At 41.9% G+C, this 21,624-nt stretch overlaps 2 protein-coding genes across 2 annotated transcripts in view; one reads left to right on the forward strand and one right to left on the reverse strand.

Moving 5' to 3' along the window:
• crema (cAMP responsive element modulator a) overlaps positions 1-21,624 on the forward strand; it is a 492,677-nt gene that overhangs the window by 31,333 nt on the left and 439,720 nt on the right. The window lies entirely within an intron of this gene.
• The window catches only part of LOC139909063 (neuropilin-1a-like), a 76,732-nt gene that overhangs the window by 21,749 nt on the left and 33,359 nt on the right, over positions 1-21,624 (reverse strand). The window contains exons 5-8 of the mRNA XM_078287638.1: positions 19,882-20,052; positions 14,295-14,461; positions 3,509-3,664; positions 2,952-3,096 (exon numbers count right to left, since the gene is read on the reverse strand). Of these exons, the coding sequence (XP_078143764.1) occupies positions 2,952-3,096; positions 3,509-3,664; positions 14,295-14,461; positions 19,882-20,052 (639 nt within the window). The remainder of the gene's footprint in view (positions 1-2,951; positions 3,097-3,508; positions 3,665-14,294; positions 14,462-19,881; positions 20,053-21,624) is intronic.

Consider the following 21,624-nt stretch of genomic DNA (forward strand, 5'->3'; position numbering starts at 1 on the left):
TTTGATGATTGACTTCTTATTGCACTGTTGTGAGCCTGACTCCCTGTCTGCTTATCAACTGATGATTACACCTACTGTGTTTTTACTGATACCACTACTGATACCACTACTGATACCACTACTGCTATTAGTACTGATACCACTACTGCTATTAGTACTGCTACTACTTCTACCACTACTACTGCTACTTCTACTGCTATTATTACTGCTGCTACTGCTACTACTACAACTACTACTAGTACTACTGCTACTACTACTACTACTACTACTACTACTACTAGTACTACTACTGCTTCTATTACTACTACTACTACTACTACTGCTACTACTAGTACTACTGCTTCTACTACTACTACTACTACTACTACTACTACTACTACTGCTACTACTACTAGTACTGCCACTACTTCTACCACTACTACTGCTGCTACTACTGCTACTACTACCAGTTCTATTACTACTACTACTACTACCATTACAGTAGTAGTAGGGGGCAATTTGTGATGATTGATTAATGATTGATTAATTGCTATATTGCACACAGTGTAATTAGGAATTTGCTTCTTTGCATGTCCCTCTGAGAAACGCATATCACATCATACACATTTCACTAGCGAGGTTAGAAGTCAGGGGTTCAGTGTCTTGCTCAGTGTCTTTTTGACAGTAATAGATACGGTTGGTGGGATCAAATGTGTGACCTCACAGTTACGGAACGGTCTCACAGTAATAAAAACATACTAAATCCATGATGAATGCGGGACGGTGGGAGAATTTAGCCGCGCTTCATTTAGTTTTCTTGGAAAACAAGAAAACGTAATGAAATGCATTAATACTTGGAACGAGATAATCTGTTCATTGTGAGCCAAGTTAAATCCATTATCCAAAACAAGCTAAATCTAATATCCGGCCCCGAAACAATCGAACCCTCAGTGCGATGTTTGTGTATCAAAGCGCTACATTTCACAAATGCTTCCAGAGTTATGTCTGGCGCTTACCGGCAGTTCCTGTGGATGTAAATTCCTCCACAATGTGAGATCCATTGTGATTTGGTTTTACAACTGCTCAATGTTCTTTATGGAAACCCCCTCTGTGTGTGTGTGTGTGTGTGTGTGTGTGTGTGTGTTCTTGTATTTCTGTATTTTATGAGCACCAAATGGCCTCACAAGAATAGAAAGATGAGGAAAATGGTCACGTTGGGGGACTTTCCTTTGCTTTTTTGCCGTTCCTCACTTCGTTAAATTTATAGTTAGGATTTGGGTTTTACGGTTAAGATTAGAGTTAGGATTAGGTTTAAATTAGGGTAAAGGTAGTTAGTTAAGGGGTTAGGACTTGGGTTTAGGGTTAAGATTAGGATTAAGTTAAGGTTAAGGGTTAGGGAATGAGTGTAGTCAATGAAGGTCCTCACAAGTGTAGTAATACAAATGTATGTATGCGTATTTGTGTGTGTCATGTTTTTATCTGTGGCGATCAATGCGTTTCTACATGAAATGACTGCCTACCACACACACACACACACACACAAACATACATGCTCTCCTGCATGATTTCCCGTTAATGTGTGTGCATGATAACCAGGTGGAGGCCACACACACACACACACACACACACACAGTCAGTTTCCCGGCTGCGTCGTTATATTCCCTCACCTGTGTCTAGCGCTCTGCAGCCTGGTCTTCTATGACTAAGAGCCTAATATCTACTTCATGGAGCTCTCCTACTGTGAGAGTTGCTTGTAGCGCATCAAGGACTCGGGTTTATATAATGTTAGAGGATGAATAATGAGTCAGCTTGATTTTCCACCGCTCCTCTGTAATGAATAACCGTGTCCTTCTGTGGGAGTTTTGCGCTCGCCTTGGAAGCGGTGATTATTTTAAATCAACAGAGGAGCTGCAGGAGATTCTCATCCAGCAGCCAAGGAGACGCGAGGCTGATTCACGACACGATGTCATTACAGGACGAGTGTGTGTAACTGAGTGCAGGCTCTGAAATGAACGTTTTGGTTATATTGAGTACTGTTGCACTTCATGATGAATTACAATAAATATTCATAAGTTTAAATTTAACACACAGAACCTGATTCTGTACATGAATTAGCACTAAAAACAGGTGATGTGACATATTTCTATGAAAAACGACTGGTAAAAATGATGCTTGACAGGTATTTGTTTTTAGTTTACAAGCCTTTTGCAGGTGAACCAATTCGGGCACTGTGAGTGTATGCATAGTGTGTGTGTGTGTGTGTGTGTGTGTGTTTGGTGTGTAGAAATGATACAGTATTTGCCCACATAGCCCTTATTGCCATATGCTGACAAGTAGTCAGTGAGCTGGTGAATCCTCTGTCTTTGCATCTGTTTACATCCTTTTCTGTAGTTTTTTAGAAAGTAGATGTAAAAGAGAGAAATCAAATGTGTGTGTGTGTGTGTGCATGCGTCTACACTGCATATATGTGTGTGTGGGTTAGATTAGATTAGATTTAGATTACATGAAACTTTAATGATCTTAATGATCCCCGTGGGGACGCTGTGGGGGCGCATTAATCAGAAAATGTAATGTAGGAATGAAAATATGCAAAGTCTTCCAGTACTAGCAGGATGTGCAATATAACAGCAGCAGTATCTGTGGAGTTGTGCATTATGAAAAGGGGGAAAATTATTAAAAAGTGTGTGTATGTGTGTGTGTGTGTGTGTGGCTTAAATTAACTTTTTGGCTCATCTGCCAATGGCTGGTAAACTGAAGAAATTACCTGCCAGGAAACTTTTTTACCGACCTAACTAATATACATTTTTCATAGAAATATGTCTCCCTAGCCACTTTCAGTGCTATTTTGGATATAGAATCTGGTACTGTGTGTTAATTAAAACTTGCTCACTCATGAATCAAGATGGTAAGATGTGTGTGTGGCTATACATTATGTACAGTATGTGTGTGTGTGTGTGTGTGTGTGTAAGTACCTGAGGTTCTGCAGCCGTAGATCTCGAAGCGCATGCAGATGCCTTGCTCCCAGGACATGGGCCGGATGCGGATGTAGCGAGCCAGAGTCTGCTTGGGCAGGAAGGACCGGGCCTCGTCTGTCGGGTTGTGGTTCCCCTGGAAGATCTGACGGGACACACAATAAGAGACGCATTACTTCAAGATCAAGATTGTTTATTTCTACAGCCTCCATTACTGCTTCAATCACTTCGTTACTCTTACTTCTGCTACTGCTATGATCTCCTCTACTGCTATAAACTGATAGTACTACTACTTTCTGTACAATATTGTACCTGCTGATGAAAGTGATTCTGATTTAGTACTGCGGAGAACTGTTGGTTACTGCAGACCTTCAATGCGCTCACTTAATTCAGTCAAAGCTCAGATTAGCTGTCAACCACCCTCAGCCTTGGAAAATATTGACTGAGCTATCGACCGGGCTCGTCCCTCCCCATCGATTAGAGCGCAGCCTCCTTCATTACTCATCAATAATAGATGGTTATGGGTTGTTGTGACATAAACGACTCGTCATCATCACCTTCTGTTTGGAGCCCTCCTTCACGGTGACCCAGTCCTCCCCGTTGGAGCTCAGGTCCACTTTGTAGGAGCGGACAAAGTAGTGCTTCTTGGTCTCTTTTGAGATCGCTCCCTGCGTCCCGACGGCCGAGACGAAGCGGAGAAATCCCAGATCCACCTGGAGACACAGTGAACACCGGGACAGGTCAGTGGAGACATAGCAGTCTAGAGGTTAGAGAAGTGGATTTGTGACTGGAGGGTTGTTGGTTATAATTCCCGGGTCTGCTGGGAAAATCTGGATGGAGGAAACGAATTAGAAACGCTTTCCCCTCCCTCAACAAGGAACTTAAAGCATAACTCCAGGCATTTTTGCCTTGGACCCTATTTTCCCATCACTTTTCATCATACTGATTGATTCTGACCAAAATCTTATCAGTTACATAACTACAGAGCTACTTACATCTTTCTTTCCTGGGTAGTGGAAACTTCAAAAATCAACCCCCAAAATCACCCAAAGCATGCTTTTTTGGGTTTTTTTTCAAGATATTAGCACCCACTCTGTCATGAGACATTCATATATTTAATTTTCAGTTTATCCATGACAACTTTCACTATGTATTTTGCACTACTTTACACAGCGGGACATGCAGACAGGCTGTCACAGCCAGATGGCAAAGACACAACAAGGAAGTCCAAGGTGGCATGAAATCTGTACAAGAAAGGACTTGAGATAATTTTTCATTTACATCTTTTTACCAACATGTCTCATTACAGAGTGAACAATCAGTGTGTTGAAAAAGACGGGCTTTGTGTGCTTTTGGTGGTTGAGTTTCGGAGTGTCCTTTGGCCTTATAGGACTACTGTATTGAATTGGAGAGCCATGCATCCAGGAAAGCAAGATGGAATTAGCTCTGTATTGAAGCAATTGATGAGATTTTGGTCAGAATTGACTGGTATGATGATACGAAAATAGGGTCTGTATGAAGATGGGAAAATAGGATCCAGGTTGAAAATGGATGGAGTTGTTTTAACCCCAAACTGCTCCAGTGTAAGATGAATAAGAAGCAGTTTTCTTGTTGAAAAGGAGCATGCATGCTTCACAAACCTTCTTTAGATAAATAAAGGTTAAAAAAAAAAAAGATTTGATTTGCTTTGGAGATAAGCCTCAAACACAAAGAGAAGAAAATCACAGAAAACATGACAAATTCAGTTCAGGTGTGCTGGATGATGTTTCACGTGAAGCGTATGGGAAACAAGAGCCCAGATCTCATTAATTATACCGTGATCCGGTCCGTAAGTAGACAGAGAAAAATCAGAGAGGCACGCCGGAGAGATCGGCAGTCCCATTTATCTGACGGCCCGCTGTCTATCACACAACTAAGAACTTTACAGGAACATTATGCAATGAAGGAACATTATGCAATATACATCACTAGGAAAGTGCTGACAAGTGTTCTCAGTAGTAAGTACCCTCTTCAATCATTTTCTCTTCAAATAACACTTAAAGCTTTGTGAGATGAAGTGCTGACAGCTGAAATAGTTTTAAAAATCCCCTTGATCGTTTTCGCTTCCGTTGTGGCTCCCATGTAAAACCCAATAGTGTTTTCTGATTAAAAATGGATTATATATGCACAGTAGAGAGGATGGGAATGGTAAAAACATTGTGTAACAGCATTATTAGGAGGTGTGGACTTATAATGATCTATCTATCTATCTAGGCATATCTTTTGTGCTTCCTTTTACTCACTGCCATTTTATGTATGTATTCATGTATATATGTATATTTTCTCATTATCTACAACACAATCTAATCGTAAGATGGGACAGAGATGGTGGGTGACATGTGGTTAAAGTCACGAGTTGAATTCAAACCCATCAAGTCACGAATACATGGTGGTATTCAGCGCCTCGGGCTGCTGAACCGCAAGGATGTCCAACAGAATCTGTTTTCTGAGATACTGAGGGGCGTGTGTGACGTCAGACTCAATCAGAGCATGCCAGACATTGTGTGTGTGTGTGTGTGTGTGTGTGTGTGTGTGCGTGTGTGTGTGAATCAGCTCAGGACCAATTTTACGGTTGTCCGCCTGCATCACTAATGAGTAGCCTAGTGTGTGACCCATGTGTGCGTATGTGTGTGTGTGTGTGTGTGTGTGTGTGTGGGGTGGAGGGGTGGGGGTGGGGGGGTGGGGGGTTGGTGTTTGTGTGTGTTTAACCCTCTAGGTCATGAGGTTGTGTTAGACTAACCCCAGATTCTACAGCAGAGGCTGTGAGTAAATAATGGTGAAATATATAATGGGCCAGAACTAACAGAAAACAGTTATGGTGTAACATTATAAGTTGAAGTGAATGAAGTGGTTACTGTGACACAGTAAACTGTCTTGTCTTTAGCCCTAGTCTCTCCTCCAAAACACTCTGCTTATGTAATGTTAGCTATTATGCAAGTCAGATGTGTTTACAACAAGATAATGATGGTTAGCTGACCAGATGCTATGGTTAGCTAGCTAACAAGCTGCCATTATCTAAACACAAAATCGGTCAGATCTGGCAAAATGATCGGTTCCCAGTCAAAATGAGCACAGAAATTAACCAGCTGTATCCCATAATGTTGAGATGGCCAAGTCAGAAGTTCAGAAATGCAATCAGCTGTTCTCAGTCATTGCTGACTCCAATATGGCCGCCTGCCAGAGGGCGTGATATGTCAACTGAAAGCTCTCCATAGCCTCTGTACATCCAGGATATTCAGGCCTAAAGAAGACGCATGTAAACTGGCATAAAATCAACCCAACAGATGAAGGGTTGTCATTGCAAAATTCATCATTCAATATTTCAAAAACAGATGATTCAATCTGCAATTACATAACTACTTTGTAAGCAAAGGTCTTAAAATGACTAATATCTTTAGTAATAACTCATAATGTGCTTTAATTGCACACCAGAAATAGTTTTATAAGAGAGTCTGACATTTGGAATGAAAGTCCTCAATTGTGAGCAGGGCAGGAAACTGTAACTTATTGATCCACTAGCCACACTGGCTGATAGATTTGAAAATCCCACTGCCACTCCTTCCACTATTTTACAAGATAAATGTTTTTTTAAGAACATAAAAATCCCTACAGACCATGGTTGCCTGCTAAAGCATCTGTCTGAGTAAACCAACTTAACAGCCACAGCTTAAAATAAGCAGCATTTGGCTGGTGGCTGCTGGTTATTTCCCACCTTGATTATAAGGCTAGACCGGCTAAACTTGTTTTCTTGTGTCTGATTGGATTACAAAACCCTGTGTAGTGAACAAACCCACTAACAGAGGCCAAGTGACTCCGGTCACCAGACTCTCCAGCCATCCTAAAAACAAAGACAGGTTTCCACCATGTAAATCAGTCCATCTTAAGAAGTGATTTCATCTTGTTTTCAATTTTATTATTTTGTTTTAACAAGTGTGAGAAAGAGCCAAAGGGGTGAAATACTGTCACACTTTCAACTTGTTTCATGAACTGAAAAAAAACGGGTGTTCATCCTTATTTCATTTCAGATGTTTTCGCTTGTTCAAAGCAAATTCTGAAAATAAGTTTAAGTCCATTGAAGCAAGAGAAATTACAGTGACATTATCTCACCTCATGGGTAGGCTTTTTTTCCCCCCCACTTGTTTCTATAAAATTATGATCTAAAGGCGGAATAAGAGATAAAAACGACTCGTTGAAATGGCCGAATCACTTTATCTGAGTGCAGTACAGCAATATCTAGAGAACAGGCGCTTCTGAAAAAAATGGAAAAAGAAAATCAAAGAAAAAGATTATTAAAGAGATAGGAATCATCAAAGAGAGCGGCGGCGATAGCAGAAACCCTTACAGGGGTGTTTTTAAATTAATGTTTCACATGGGTATACTGTCCACAAATACTAAAACTTATCTCAAATTAAAAGCACTTTCCCAACAGACTGGATTTAACTACCCCTATATAGTTATATCACATCCTTTGCACTGTTACTTTAAGTTAGTCCCAAACAATCTTAATGCATGAAATGGAATAGTTTTTTTTATAGCTGCGTGGTAAACAGGGTGGCACTGCGTTTGACTTCCATTTCATTCCACTCAGACAAAACAAATTCGCTTGTTTGTCAGACGGGAAACTGGTCGCATACCAAAATACACGCAACGCTTCAGTACGTGGGATGCCTGTAATACATGCCATGGTATATAATTATATTACCATACATAGTGCGCAACTGTGACACACACATGGGAAGGCAGAGGTCGTTATTTAGCCTCTCCCACTGTTGCTTTTTATGGAAAAGGGAGGGTGTGTGTGTGTGGGCTGCGTGAGTGACAGAGGGACCCCTGGGAAACGCTGTTTTTTGTGGGATCGCTCGCTGACATTCCCAGCTGCATTCTGAACTGCACTCCCCCGAGGTTAACCCATACATACACACACACACACACACACACCAGATACATGACAAAGACACTAGACAGAATATATATGTTAGGCTTTGTTGTAAAATGAGATATCTACCATCAAATAGCTGCTGTCATCGTTCATTATAGTATGAGGAGTTAGGTTTCAAAATAAGATAACCACAAAATCACAAAATGATTGCTGCTACCACATGAAAACAGATTTTGTTGCTTTTTAGAGGAAAAAGGAAAAGGAAAAATCCAGCCTAAAACACTTGGTGGAAAAAACAACTATTGGCGATTTACCTTGCATTTCAATTTTGTTGTTTGGTGATGTATTTTTCTTATTTCTGGCCAAACGCAGACAACACAGACAGATGGCACAGTTACAATAGACTTAGATGGCAGACATTTTTTGGTGTCAGTCCCTCAGAATCAAAGAGCGAGGGCTTCTTTCTAGAGCCGCCATTTTGCACCAAGAGAGGTTCAACAATCATACAGGGAGAAATCCATCGTAGAAGAGACAGAGAGACCAATTTCTCCACCCACAGGAGCAGGAGAGAGACCAGAATGCACTGCAGCCACAAGACATGTTGGGGTTTTGAGTAAAGGGATGTGGCTGCATTCTGGGAAATGTAGGAAATCACTAACTGAAGTAGAAGTAGTTGAGGCAGGTTGAGGGAAAGTGAGTTCACCAGAAAAGTAAATTACAACACTTCATCGCAAAATAACTCCTGGAATACATTGAACATCACAGATTGATGATATCTGACAGTGTAAGAGGATCTGAGAGTGGATTTTTTTCCTTTAACTTCTTGTTTGACAAAATGATAACACTGTTACTGACTGGATATTTAGTATTTTAGAACTATTTAATGATGGCAGCCTAACGTTTGGAGCAGCGGACTTGAAAGTGAGTTGAAAATCTGGGTGGAGAAAGTGAACGAAAAAGGCTCTCGTCTCCTTCAACAATTAACTTCAAAGTGCTTTCACAAGGCACTTCACCCTCCAGGCCACAGTGGGATAGACAGATAGATTAATATGAAATTGACTGACATATTTCACAGTCATATTTAAAAACGTGGAATTTCAGAAGGTTAACTAACTCAGGGTGCAGGAGTTGTAGACCTACCATGCTCATCCCTTCCTTAAATGTAACCCAACTGTTTTAAATTGAGAAACCAGACAGCGCCCCGGAGTGAAACGGGGTCGACGACAGACCCCGCCCCGCCTCCAGCAGGAAGAGCCTCGGCACGTAGTCCCGCAGCCGGCCGGCGGTCTCAGCCGTGACGCGTCAGCCTGGAGCGGCCCGTTCTCCAGGCCCGAGGCTAATTGCTCCTCACTTGGCAGCGGCAAAAACATTTGCGGCGTGGAAAATAGTCGCACTCAGGGCTTTTTAATGAAGGAAACAATGCAGGAAGGGGGGACGTATATTCAGTCGGAGTGTGACTAAATGAGATTGAACAAAAACATTGATGCTTCCTGCCAAAACAGGATATTGGTGGTGCTTTTTTGTTTTTTGTTTGTTTGTTTTACGGTAAGAGGAAAAGAACTGTAATCAGTAAAGCACCTCACTGACCTAATTCTCATCTGAAGTTTTAGTGTTTTCTTAAGAAAGTGCAGTGCTTTGGAGATGCAGCGGAGTGTTTTTTTTTTTTTTTTGGGTAATGAAAACAAGAGCAGTCACTAAAGAATGCTCTTGGAAAGTGACAGTGCCGCTGCTATGTGGTCAGTTTTGACCCTTAAGAACATGAGGAAAACCACATAACTGAACATTTTCTTTGCTTGGACTGAAAGTTTACATGATCGTTCATCTGCTGAGTGACGTTCAGAAGCATCGGGCCGTTTGGAAACTGTTAAAACCCACTGCGTCGTTTCAAAAAAGACATTCTTACTTTCAGTGAAAAAGTAGGAATTCTTTTCTTCATGTCTGAAATACTTCCTTTTTGCAGCCGCGAGGTTTTTCCTCCAACATGTACTAATTGGATCTACTTGGTTTTGGGGCATTGTTTGCTGTGATGAATGACATAACACACATTTCATCGCCTTTCAGTCTCTCTTCTCCCGCTGATGAGGAAATTAGACTCATGATTAATACACGGCGAAGACACACTTCAGCTCTTTCACCGCAACCTCCAATGTGCTGAAATAACATTCAGACGCCGTGTCAGTCGTAAATCTCGGAGTTCGGGAGTCTGATTTGCGTCGAGGTTTCCCCCCGGTTATTGGCATTTCCTGGGTTTGGAAGCTCGCTGCGGCGTTCCTCAAGACGTCCGCTCTGGACGGCGAGCTCACCCTCATCCTCAGTCTCAGGGGGGATCTTTTGTTTTTCGGCTCCCCTGCCCCGTCCCGACTTCGACAACACACTTCACTCACACAAGGACCCTGAAAATGTGTTCTCCAGATGCCGCTAAGCTCTTCCTGGTGGCGTCAGAGAGATCCTGAAGACAAACGCTCCTCTTCAAGCGGCGGGGCGTCTATAAATACTTTAAGTTGGACGGGGAAGGAAGCCTTTCCTGCGCTTACATCACAGCTTCAATAACATGTCAATCTACTGCAGTGCCTCCCTGGTTCAGATGCACAGAGTGGCCGTTTGGGCTTCAGCGTTTCTGAGCCACATTGAATGCAAGAGTGGAAGTAACAAATTACTCTCGTTACTGTAATTGATTAGCATTTCTGTATAGGCTGCTTGTCCTTTTTTGAGTATTTTTTTGAAGTTAGTAATTTTACTTTTATTTAATAATGTTTTTACTGAAATTACATCCTTCTCTACATTTTAAATCACATTTGTTATGGAGTATAATTTTTTTACGCTCTCCATAAGCATCGCATCAGAAGTTGGCCAAACGCAATCATGAATTGTGTTGATTCATGTTGTACTGTGTTTATGCGCATTATTTTGCTTCTTTATTAAGTGTTTTAATTAAAAGAACCTAGTCTGAACTCTGTCTTCTCGTCATTTTATCATTGCAGGGAAAGGATCATATCTAACGATGTTTTCTTTTGCAAAACTCAGCAACTTAAACTACTAGATTTTTCCACTGGTAATTTGACTTTTCTACTTGCGTATGGTGTTTCAGTAATCTTTCCATCCCTGCTTGAATGAAGCTGGGTTTACACACATGGAGGTATTTCCATTTGTTACAAATGACGCACGATGATGAAATGATTCGCCACAGAGCAAAACATGATTACAGATTTATCATAATGGCTAGATAATGAGCTCACTGTCTCCCGCCATCCAAATTGCCATTGGGCAACATCGCCCCGATGACATTATGAATAGTAACCTGAAAATAGTATCAATAAAATATAAATGCCTTTAAATGAATAATAGAAGTGTTTGTAGTAGGGGAGGCAGGCATGCATGAATTAACTAAGTCATAATTTTCTTCTGAAGTAAGATGAATGGAGAGCCGCAGGCGACCCGTGCTGTGCAGAGTGGGCCACGCACCACACTTAATCAAATAAAATGGAAAATTCTCTTCACAAAAACCACCAGTCATAACTCAAACGCCTCACCAAGTCGAGGGCAAGCAGTAGCACTGGTTCTCAGGCTATAAATCAAACTGGCAGGAGGATGGTCTGCTGTTTCTTTTAGGGGCCGCTGCCAACAACGCTTTGCTCGAACAAGAGTAGAAGACACACACACACACACACACACACACACACACACGCGCAGAAATTTGTCCACGCAAACTCCACTGGGCGGTGGCAGCCCGAGGGTTACAGTAGCCGGCTTGTGACTGCGAGGTCGCTGGTGCAAATCCCATGACTGGAGAGACGAATGTGGGAGGGGAAAGTGAAGGAGCGATGCTGTCTCCTCCTTCAGTAACTACAGTCGCTGTGCAGGAGACTGTGGCCGCACTGGGCAGAGCTACACACACACTCAGCAAACACTCCCAGGTGTTTTTAGTTGTCCGCTTTTAATACATAGTGAGGAAATGAGTAGCTTTTCGTTTTTTACAGTGATTTTTCCGGTTAATATATCCAAATGAAAGTGGAAAAGGTCGGATTTAATGGGTTTTCATCTCAGGCCTCAAGGCAATAAAAGCTAGAAAATGTGAAAGGATATACATATACATATAGATATATTTTGAAAGTGAAGATGGTTCTGATAAGGCCATGTGTATTAGTAATAGATCATATAGTAAAGAAAACCATCCCACCTGGGTTAGAAACATTTTGCATCCAAGGTGCTTTGGGGCATGGTGTTATTTCTAAATTTGCTCCCATATAGGTCTATACCTATATATATATTTCTGCTTTCATCATTCACTCTTTAGGATTAAGAGTTTCATTCCAAAATGAGATATCCACCATTTCAGAAAACACAAAAGCCATAAACTAACTTTTAAAAGTCAATTTTTGCAGACTGAATCCTCTATATTTTAGTCATATTGAATGAACTTCAGGTAAATTCAGCCACTCTTCTCCATATAAAAACCCATTAAACTCTGTCAAAGCACTGTCCTTTGTGTCATTATATCCCAGAAGGCTCAGCTGTGGCCCAGTAGCGAACAGAAGTCCCCAGACAGACAATAGAGAGCCTCAGAGAGCCGCTACAGGCCGCGTCGCACCGAGGCTCTCTTCCTGTTTCTACTGCCACAGGAAGGAAGTCGGGGTCTGTTCTCACCGCCGGGGGCATTGTGAGGCTTCCTCTATGAGTTCCTGTCCAGCACAATGGGACCGGCCCGTCACCAACCCCCCCCCCCCCCCCCAACCCCTCTACTACTGAAGACAGTGGGCTTATCTGAGGCTGCGATCACATCTGCAGTGACGTTACAGTTTCATATACTAAAACCATAGTTGAAAAAAGTTTACTTTGTTGCACTCTTGTATTTGGTTCATTTAAATTCACACTGGAAGGGCTTGTAAACAAAAGTCACATGACTCACAGTAGCTTGTTTATTGGACAGAGGTTTGGTGACCTGGGCGATAATTCAATATTATCGCTTATCGTCTTTCAGTGGAATCGTATCGTGATATTATGGTGATTTTGTGATATCATGACACAATTCTGCTGTCTATAGTGATGATAACACACAAATTTTATTTAAAAACTCTGACAAAATGAGGTATAGTAGGAATATTAATTGAAAATATTGTGAAGTTTATCGATATCGGAAAAAATCCTTATGATTATTGTGATATTGATTTTGACCATATCGCCTGTGTCAAAACAAATCTGATTCCAGTCCCTGTAACTTCAGCTAAGCATGGTGGACTTGTCTGTCTCTTCTTCTCTGGTGTTCATACCAGTTAAGAACACATGAAGAAATATCTGAATATGAGCATCAGTCCAGACTGCGGTCAGACTTCATTCGTAGATACCAAAGAACTTCACCTTATCTAAGTAAGGCTCATTTTGTTCTGCTGGGCTTTCTAAGCGTAACTGCTGGTTATGATATGTCAACATCCGTCTCTGTATTCCCATAAACCCTTGCATTTTCTATAGTTGGTTTGGATCACGTTCACACTAACAAACCGCACCGCAGTTTGCTTGGAAGAGGATTATCTGGCGCCACCCGAGTTCAAATGACTGTTCTCACCTTGTTGGAATAAACCGTTCCAAACATGCTTGGTGTGAACGCGCCCTATAAGAGGAGTTTCATCCTCATGTGCAAAACACACCGATTGAAAAAAAAACAATCTGGCAGCATTATCAGTTTGCAGGAATGAAACATTAGGTCAGCCTATTTTCATGTTCAGTTATTGCAGGCTGTGCTTCGTCAGACTCCACAATGAAGCTAAGAAATGTCAACTATGCTGAAAGTTTCAATAAATAATGCATGTTGGCTTATTTTTACATCCTGTGTCCCCATAACGTGCAGAGAAGTGCTACAAATGAGTGAACGCATATTCAGACCAGATGTGAGAATGATCTCAGAGGAACGAGTCTCGAGTTCAAACTGAGAAACGCTGTTTCTCTGTGGGAGGATGATTTCATTCTGAGATCAGACTCCTAAATGAGGGACGATGTGACATAATTTGAGTTTTTCCAATCCAGCTTTACTTCAAGAATACTTAAAGAATTCTCCAATATCTGCCAATATCTTAAAATAGATCACTCCACCAGTTTAAAATCACTGTTACTTGTTTCTACAAAACTTCAAAACAAGCTGAATTGTATTTATCCCAAGTGAAAAATTATCTTGCTGTAATCTTCTATATTGTTTCTTATGTTTGTTTGTAAATCTGATTTCATTTGTATTTTTTCTTCTTTAAATGTATTTTCTGATGCTTGTGCTTCTTATTGTTTTGCACACTTTGCCTCAGCGGAAGATTCTAGAACTCAATAGGAAGATTCTAGAACTCAATAGGAAGATTCTAGAACTCAATTCCAGACTTGGAACACTAGTTAACATGTTGATTCTTTTGCGATGTGGACACATGAAGGTGAAGAGCCTCACTGACCTGGACCCACTCCCTGACGGTGTCGTCGGAGGGCGTCCAGCCGTTCTCCTGGTAGTTGAGGCGCGAGCGCTCCGGAGACCAGTTGGAGTTGTACTGGGACGAGGCGCTGATCTGCTCCGACGAAATCTCCCCGGACTCCATGCCCAGCGGCTCCATACAGGCGAAGTCTGTCGAACACACACAACTTTATTTGCAAGAGTTCAAAGATGACTCAAACCCACCAAATGATGGATGACAGCTGACTGGTATACCGTTGATCAATGGCCAGTGATGTGATGGTAAATAAAAAGATCGGTAAACAATGTTATCCTGTCAGTGATCACCCTAAGGTGAACAACCACCAATATAAACAATATAAACAACCATATTATCTTTTTTCTTTCTTTCTTTTTTGGAGAATGGTATTAACACATGACTGATTTGTTCTAAAATAACCATCATATACTTCATCATGTAACTAAGATCAGTCTGATACTATTTACTTCAATATAGTATTGTATATACAAATAAAAGTTATTAAAAGCTATTTTTCATTATATTGTGAATACAACGATACAGTAAATACCCCTTTAACTGAGATGCTATGGGACAGTAAAACACTTACTTACTGCCCTTTTAACATGATCTTAAAAAGGTGGTTCAACTCTATTTCTGAGTGAGTTTGCCCTCCACTACCTCGCTGCTAATGGCTGAATTTATCATTTGGATTCCAAACATGAGGGTGAATCGGAGGAGAGAAGCACCTCAGGTTCCAGTCATAGGTCTGTGTGGAAAAAACGGTTCACTTCGTCCCGACTGAGGCAGGAACAAGTGAGCGCTGTGCTGCTGTGTCTGCAGACGTCACACATGTGCAGCGTCGCTTCCCGCTGAGCGCTCGGTCACAGCAGTAAAGAGTTTACTTGAAAAACCCCCTGCAGCTGCACTGGTAGAGTGTGTTTGGTGACACTCGCTCTGCACTAAGGTTCAGGGTCTACCACACACACACACACACACATACACACATACAGGGACACACACACTCACTTGAACCTGTGAAACTTCCAAGTCACGGGACAGTTTCGCAAAACCGCTAAGCTGTCCTGCTGCCCTGTACTGTATGTGTATTTACATGTGCACACACATGTAAATACACACACAGACCCACACAGACACACACACACACGCACACACACACACTTGATACACAGACGGTCTGGCTTAACTCTGTGGCTGCAGTGTCTTGTTTGTAACAGCAGGGGGGCCCCGGGAAGGAAGAGGGAGGAGGACAAAGGGAAAAGTGTGTGTTTATTTGTGTGTGTGTGTGTGTGAGAGTGAGTGTGTGTGTGTGTGTGTGTGTGTGTGTGTGTGGGAGGACAGTCTGGAGACACAGGGTCTGCCAGAGTGACTCACGCTAAACCCTTCAAAAAACACACAACATCGTTACAACTGCCACAAATAAGTTACGAGAAGGTCCGCTCGCAGCATCACCACACGGCTGCCAACGGCTGATATTTTGCGCCGATCGTCTTTCATTTTGGCCATTTTCGTGCCAAAAAAAATCCCAAAAATTGATAGTATTCAGTGTTTCTCCCAGACTTTTATTCTTGGCAGGATGGAAAAGTGTCTGAAACAGCATTTAGACCATCATGGGACACTAAAACTCTCCATTGAAACCCAGGATACTACTAATAACAATAATATTACAACATATTGATGCATACTTGTGTGGACTCCAGTCAGAATATTGCATTAGAGTCAATTCAGGTTAAGAGCTTCCTATTGACAACAAGCGTATTGATCAGCTACTATGTAATCAATCAAACTGCATCATTTTGATCATATTAGAGGTGGATGACTCTGATTTTTAAGGTGAATATCGGCAAACTAATATATCGGTTTAGCCCTGGTAGAATATTCATCCTCCGACAAACTGAACCTCTCCTCACTCGTCTGTTTTCCCTCTCATCTCCAAAAAAACTTTTCCTTTGTCTCTTTTTCTCATTCCTATGCATGAGGCGACCTTCCCCGTCTCCCTCACAGCAGGCGGAGGAGGACAGACTTCAACCCCGTCCCTCTACCTCTGCGTCCAAAAGAAAGAGAAGACTTAAACCGACGCCCCGCCGACGGCTGAGCTGATCAAAGGCCCGGCTGGAGGCCCCTCTCTGACGGCCCGGGACGCGGAGAGAGAGAGAGAGAGAGAGAGAGAACCATAAATTCACCGCAGGAGGTTTTTGAGACCGGAGTTTGATTCCTCTGTGGCCCTCAGCAGGGGCGGGAAGACGACCAAAATATCCTGCTCCAGTACAAGAGCTGCTGCTTTGCTGAAGTTTCAGCGAAGCAGAAGTACAAATCTGGCGTAAAAAAAAACTATTTATATGAAAGTAAAAAGTGGGTCACTGGAAGAGTAAAAGTTACTGACACAGTGGTTGTAAATATTGTAGAAAAGATGATGTGATTTAGTTCAGTGGGAGGCTTTAATTCAATCTGCTGAGCTTAGCTGGGGGTCTGCACACACACTGTATGAGACCACTGTGTGTGTGTGTGTGTGTGTGTGTGTGTGTGTGTGTGTGTGTGTAAGTGTGTGAGTGTGTGTGTTTCTAAAGTTAAGATAATTAGAGCTTTGTCTAACACCAGCGCTGCTCTCAGCTATCCGGGCTAAAGCTATGGGGACAGATTTATCTCAGTGGTGGTGGTGCCAAGACACACACACACACACACACACACACACACACACACACACACACCCCAACATATTTGATACATGTAGACTGCATGCATGTATTATCACGTTGTCATGACCTCTTACCATCAACATCATATACTGACAAACACACACCCACTCATAAACATGTGAACACACACACACACACACACATGCATACACTCCACCACTAACACATAAAGGACATAAGGAATGGTATGTCTGCTATATTTGATGCTTGAGGCGGGATTTGGGATTAGCCCCCCCCCCCCACCCACCCCCGTCCTGCCGTTTCCAACAAGCTGAGAAAAACCAGCAGGCTTTAGGTGAAAACTGGTAAAAAAAATAGGCAACAGAGTTGCTTCCACCCCTCTGGTGAAATGTGTGTTGTATGTGTGACAAGCTAAGAAACACATTTCTAATTACAAAGTGTGTAATATACACTACCAGCCATTTTGATCTAAAGGCTTATGCTTAAATGCTTGAAATTTGTTTCTTAGACAAATTTCTTAAACAAACAGTGAAGTTTATCCTATGTATGAATTTCTTTCCAAAGCCTTTGCCTTTCCATCAAGGCAAAGGGCGGCTACTTTAAATAATCTAAAATATAAAATCGTTTTGATTTGTTTAACACTTTTTTGGTCACTGCATAATTCCATTTGTGTTATTTCATAGTTTTGATGTCTTTGCTATTATTCTAAAAATAGCAAAAATAAAGAAAAATGCGTGTGTCCAAACTTTTCACTGGTAGTGTAATAATTGAGCCCTCCAAGTTCCTAAAATGAATACAAATTTCCTTTAATATTCTGAATTAAAGAGCTCCACTGTCCGCTGTGTTCATCTGACAAGTGTCTAAATGGGCTCAAATGAAAGATGAGACTCTTATCTGTTCAACCTCTGACCCGAACAATACCAAATACATGGACAGCCGACTCATTTTAGGTCTTTAAAAGTCAACCGAGAAAAGTGAGACATAAAATTTAATGTTAATTTGTTAACTTGACGCTCCTACGGATGGTAGATGTCCATGCTGGCTGCCTATGGTCTATGCTTAGGCTCACCTCTGCACACACACACACACACACACACACATTCCTAAACAGGGGTAATTGGGGTCGAGGTCAGAAGGGTGCAGGAACCATACGGCCCCTGCATAGCTTAAACCTCTATGGGGATTCCAACAAGGCCGTACATTCAACTGATGCAGACAAATGGGTTTTTAAAGAGAAAGCAGAGATGAACAAACACAAGAAGAACATCATGAAGAATTCGATCCATAACCAAGCATTAGCAACACCTCGTCCCAAGATAATATCCTGATACTGTGGGAAATCGGCCTAATGGCTTCGTTTTGAGCGTGCATTACAGAGCAGAAGATAAGAGGTAAAAGTAGGTCAAACTGACTAAAATATTAACTGTTTTTACCAGAACCAGATCATAGTTTAGATTCTAAATGTACAGTTATGAGATAAGAAGAGATGAGATTAGATTGATCTTGTTCTGTAGTTAAATTCAGATTCAGATCCAGATATTTAACAATCAAGCTGACAAGCAGTAGTTGCAAACAATTCATAGCGTTGGTTTTATCCTGCAGGGAATACCAGATGGGTGGGGTAAACTGCATCAGGACAATTTAGACAGTGTCAATCACAGAAACACTTCAAATACTTTCCTTTGATTATCTATATTTTCTGGCATTCATTGTAAAGTAAAGCAAAGTATTTACAAAACTATTTGGTAGAAGCAGGACTAGCATGTATAGTCAAGGGTTCATTTGTTCAGTGGGGAGGTAGAAGATGTTTCCCTTACATTTCAGTTAAATTCTATAGTTTACATTTCTTAAATTAAGTCAACAAGATGGGATGCCATGTCTTCTCCTTCTCCTTAAATCACACTTCTGTATGCAAATATAATGTGCTGCAATCGTGTGCCGCAGTCGAGTGAAAAACTCAAAATCCAAATCCAGTGAGACTCTTTTTCTCAGATTATTTTTTTTCTTATACTCTATTAATCCCTGAAGGAGAAATTATCTCTCCGCTTGGTGCTTGGCCTCCTTCCAACAGGGAGGTCAGAGGTCAGAGGTCAGATACACGGCAGGACCTTCAGAGCTGGTAGGGATTCAGTGTGTTGCTCAACAGTTGGGTTGAATTCGAGTTGAAGGTCTCCCTACAGCACCCTGTCTCCCAGTCATTCATTCATTCATTCATTCATTCATTTTCTCTACCCATCTATTCCCTTTCAGTGTCAAAGTCATGTAGCTTTTCCCAGCATGCACTGAGCTGAAGGCTGGGAAACACCTGACCAGGTTGCCAGTCCATCACAGGTCTAACACACAAAGACAGACTCTCACATTCACACCTATGGACAATTTAGAGTCTCCAAACAAAAATCTCCATCTTAACAAGTAATTTAGTCTATTATCGAGTCCCAAAATCATCATTTTCTTAGAATAAGTGAAAAAATCTGCCGATGGTGGTAGATAATTTCACTTGTTTCCAATACAAATCAACTTGTTTCAAGAATTCTGTAGAATCAAGTGTCATTTTCTTGATAGCAGTGCAGTGATCTGCCTTATTCTGACTGGTTTCAACATACTGACACTACATTTCTACAAAATTCCTGAAACAAGTGAAGCTGCATTGGAAGTGGAGTTATCTCTCCTCACTGGCAGAATTCTTTGCTTGGTTTTAAGAAAAATAAGATCTGAAGGCTGAATATGAGACTAAATGACTTGTTAAGATGGACGTTTTGGACTGTGGGAGAGAACCGGAGCACCTGGAGGAAACCCAGGCGAGGATGAAACACAGAAAGAGCCTTCCTGCTGTGAAGTGACAGTTCACCCTCCCCACTCCCCCCCCCCCCGCCCCCCCACCACCTCCCATCCTCATCAGTAATCCGGCGGCTCACCCTCGTCTGTGTGTCCCGGGGGGAGGCTCCTCTCACGGACGGTGTAGTTGGCGGAGAATCCCTCCTTGGCGATGGCGTTGTCGGTGGTGATGGTCATGGACAGGATGCCGGTGTAGGAGATGACGCGGCCGGGCGACGTCTGGCCACAGTACCTGCCGATGTGGGGCCCCACTGGAGGAGGAGGGGGGGGGGGAAGAGTGAGGGAGGTAGGAAGGAGGGGACATGGGGATAAAGTGAAGGAAGCATGGGGGAGAAAGAGCGAAGGAGGGAGGAGAAAAGGAAGGAAGAGGGAAAGAGAAGGGAGGGAGAGAGCAGGAGGTAGGGAGGTAGGAGAGATGGAAGGAGGAGAGATCAAGGGAAGAGGGAGAGCAAGAGGGAAGGAGGGAAGGTGGTAGAAAATTAAGGAGGCGGGAAAGAGGGACAGAGAGAGAGAGGGAGGGAAGGGAGGATGGGGAAGAGGGGAGGTTGAAGGGATGGAGAGGTGAGGAGAGGGAGGGTTGACAGGATAGAGTGAGGTGGAAAATGAAGGAGAGAAAGAGGGAGAGAGGGAGAAAAGGAGGGAGGAAAGGAGGAAGAGAGACAAGGAGGGAGCAAGGGAAAGAGTGAAAGAGGGAGGAAGGTAGGAGGGTAGGGAGAGAGGGAGGGAGGAAGGAAGAGAGAGATAGGGAGGGAAGAATGGGGGAGAAAGATGGAAGGAAAGAGGGAGGAGAGAAGGAGAGAGGAGGGATAGAGAGGTAAAGAGAAAAAAGAGAAAAAGAACGTCAGCTTCATCACTCATCACCTGCAAAGTGTTTTTTATTATTTATTTTGCCTTTTCTTGTCCGCGGTGTCGTGGGAAATGTGTTGCGACTTCATGTAAAATGCACCAACTGCTGTGTTCTGTCGACTCAGGTGTTTTTCATGAGTCTGAAAAGAGCTTCAGTTTAAACTAAAGAGCCCAAACTTAAAGCTTTATCTGCTCTGTGTCAGTTTGTTTCATCTATTCTGGTTCATCTCCCATCTTTCACCTCTCATGAGTGATGAAACACCTGCAGACAGGAATAAAGGTGAGACGCCAGCTAGCAGAAACACTCATTTCCACCATATATTATATTGACACTTATTATCCACACAGTATTCATATATATATATATATATATATATATATATATATATATATCACATCTGGTAGAGCAAAGAATAGCCTTCCCATCTCAGGAGACATTTGAAAAGATTGTCTCTTGTCAAGCATCTAACCAAATCTGTATGTTTCATTCCCCTGTAAACTCACCTTCCCAATTTTAAATAGAGTGGATGACTTCAGTTAATTTAACATTTGGGCTCTGAGCTCAGGATTGGAGAGGAACAGATGTCTGAATACAACAAAATAGTACAATGAGTGAAACAAATAGGCAAAAAACTCATTTACACACATTAAAACTGATCGATAATGGGTGGAAACACTGATAATGAGGCTATTCAAATTACACTCTGTAAACCGGAAGAAATAAATTGCCTGTTCTACTTAATGTTCTATTGATTTTAAATCATAAAAATCACTCTGTATGTATATTCATCAATAAAGAAATAACATGACCAGACATTCAAGCATTTAATGCCACGACTTTCATATCGTTGCTATTAGGTGAAAACCTTTAAATTTGGGTTTTGAAATAGTTTCAAACATGAATATCACCAAAATTGAAGTACTGAGGTTTTCCCTCAGCAGCGATATATGAAGCACAGAGTGACAGGCTCTCTCTG

The sequence above is a fragment of the Centroberyx gerrardi genome, chromosome 13 (genome assembly GCF_048128805.1).
Source record: "Centroberyx gerrardi isolate f3 chromosome 13, fCenGer3.hap1.cur.20231027, whole genome shotgun sequence".
Taxonomy (NCBI): domain Eukaryota; kingdom Metazoa; phylum Chordata; class Actinopteri; order Beryciformes; family Berycidae; genus Centroberyx; species Centroberyx gerrardi.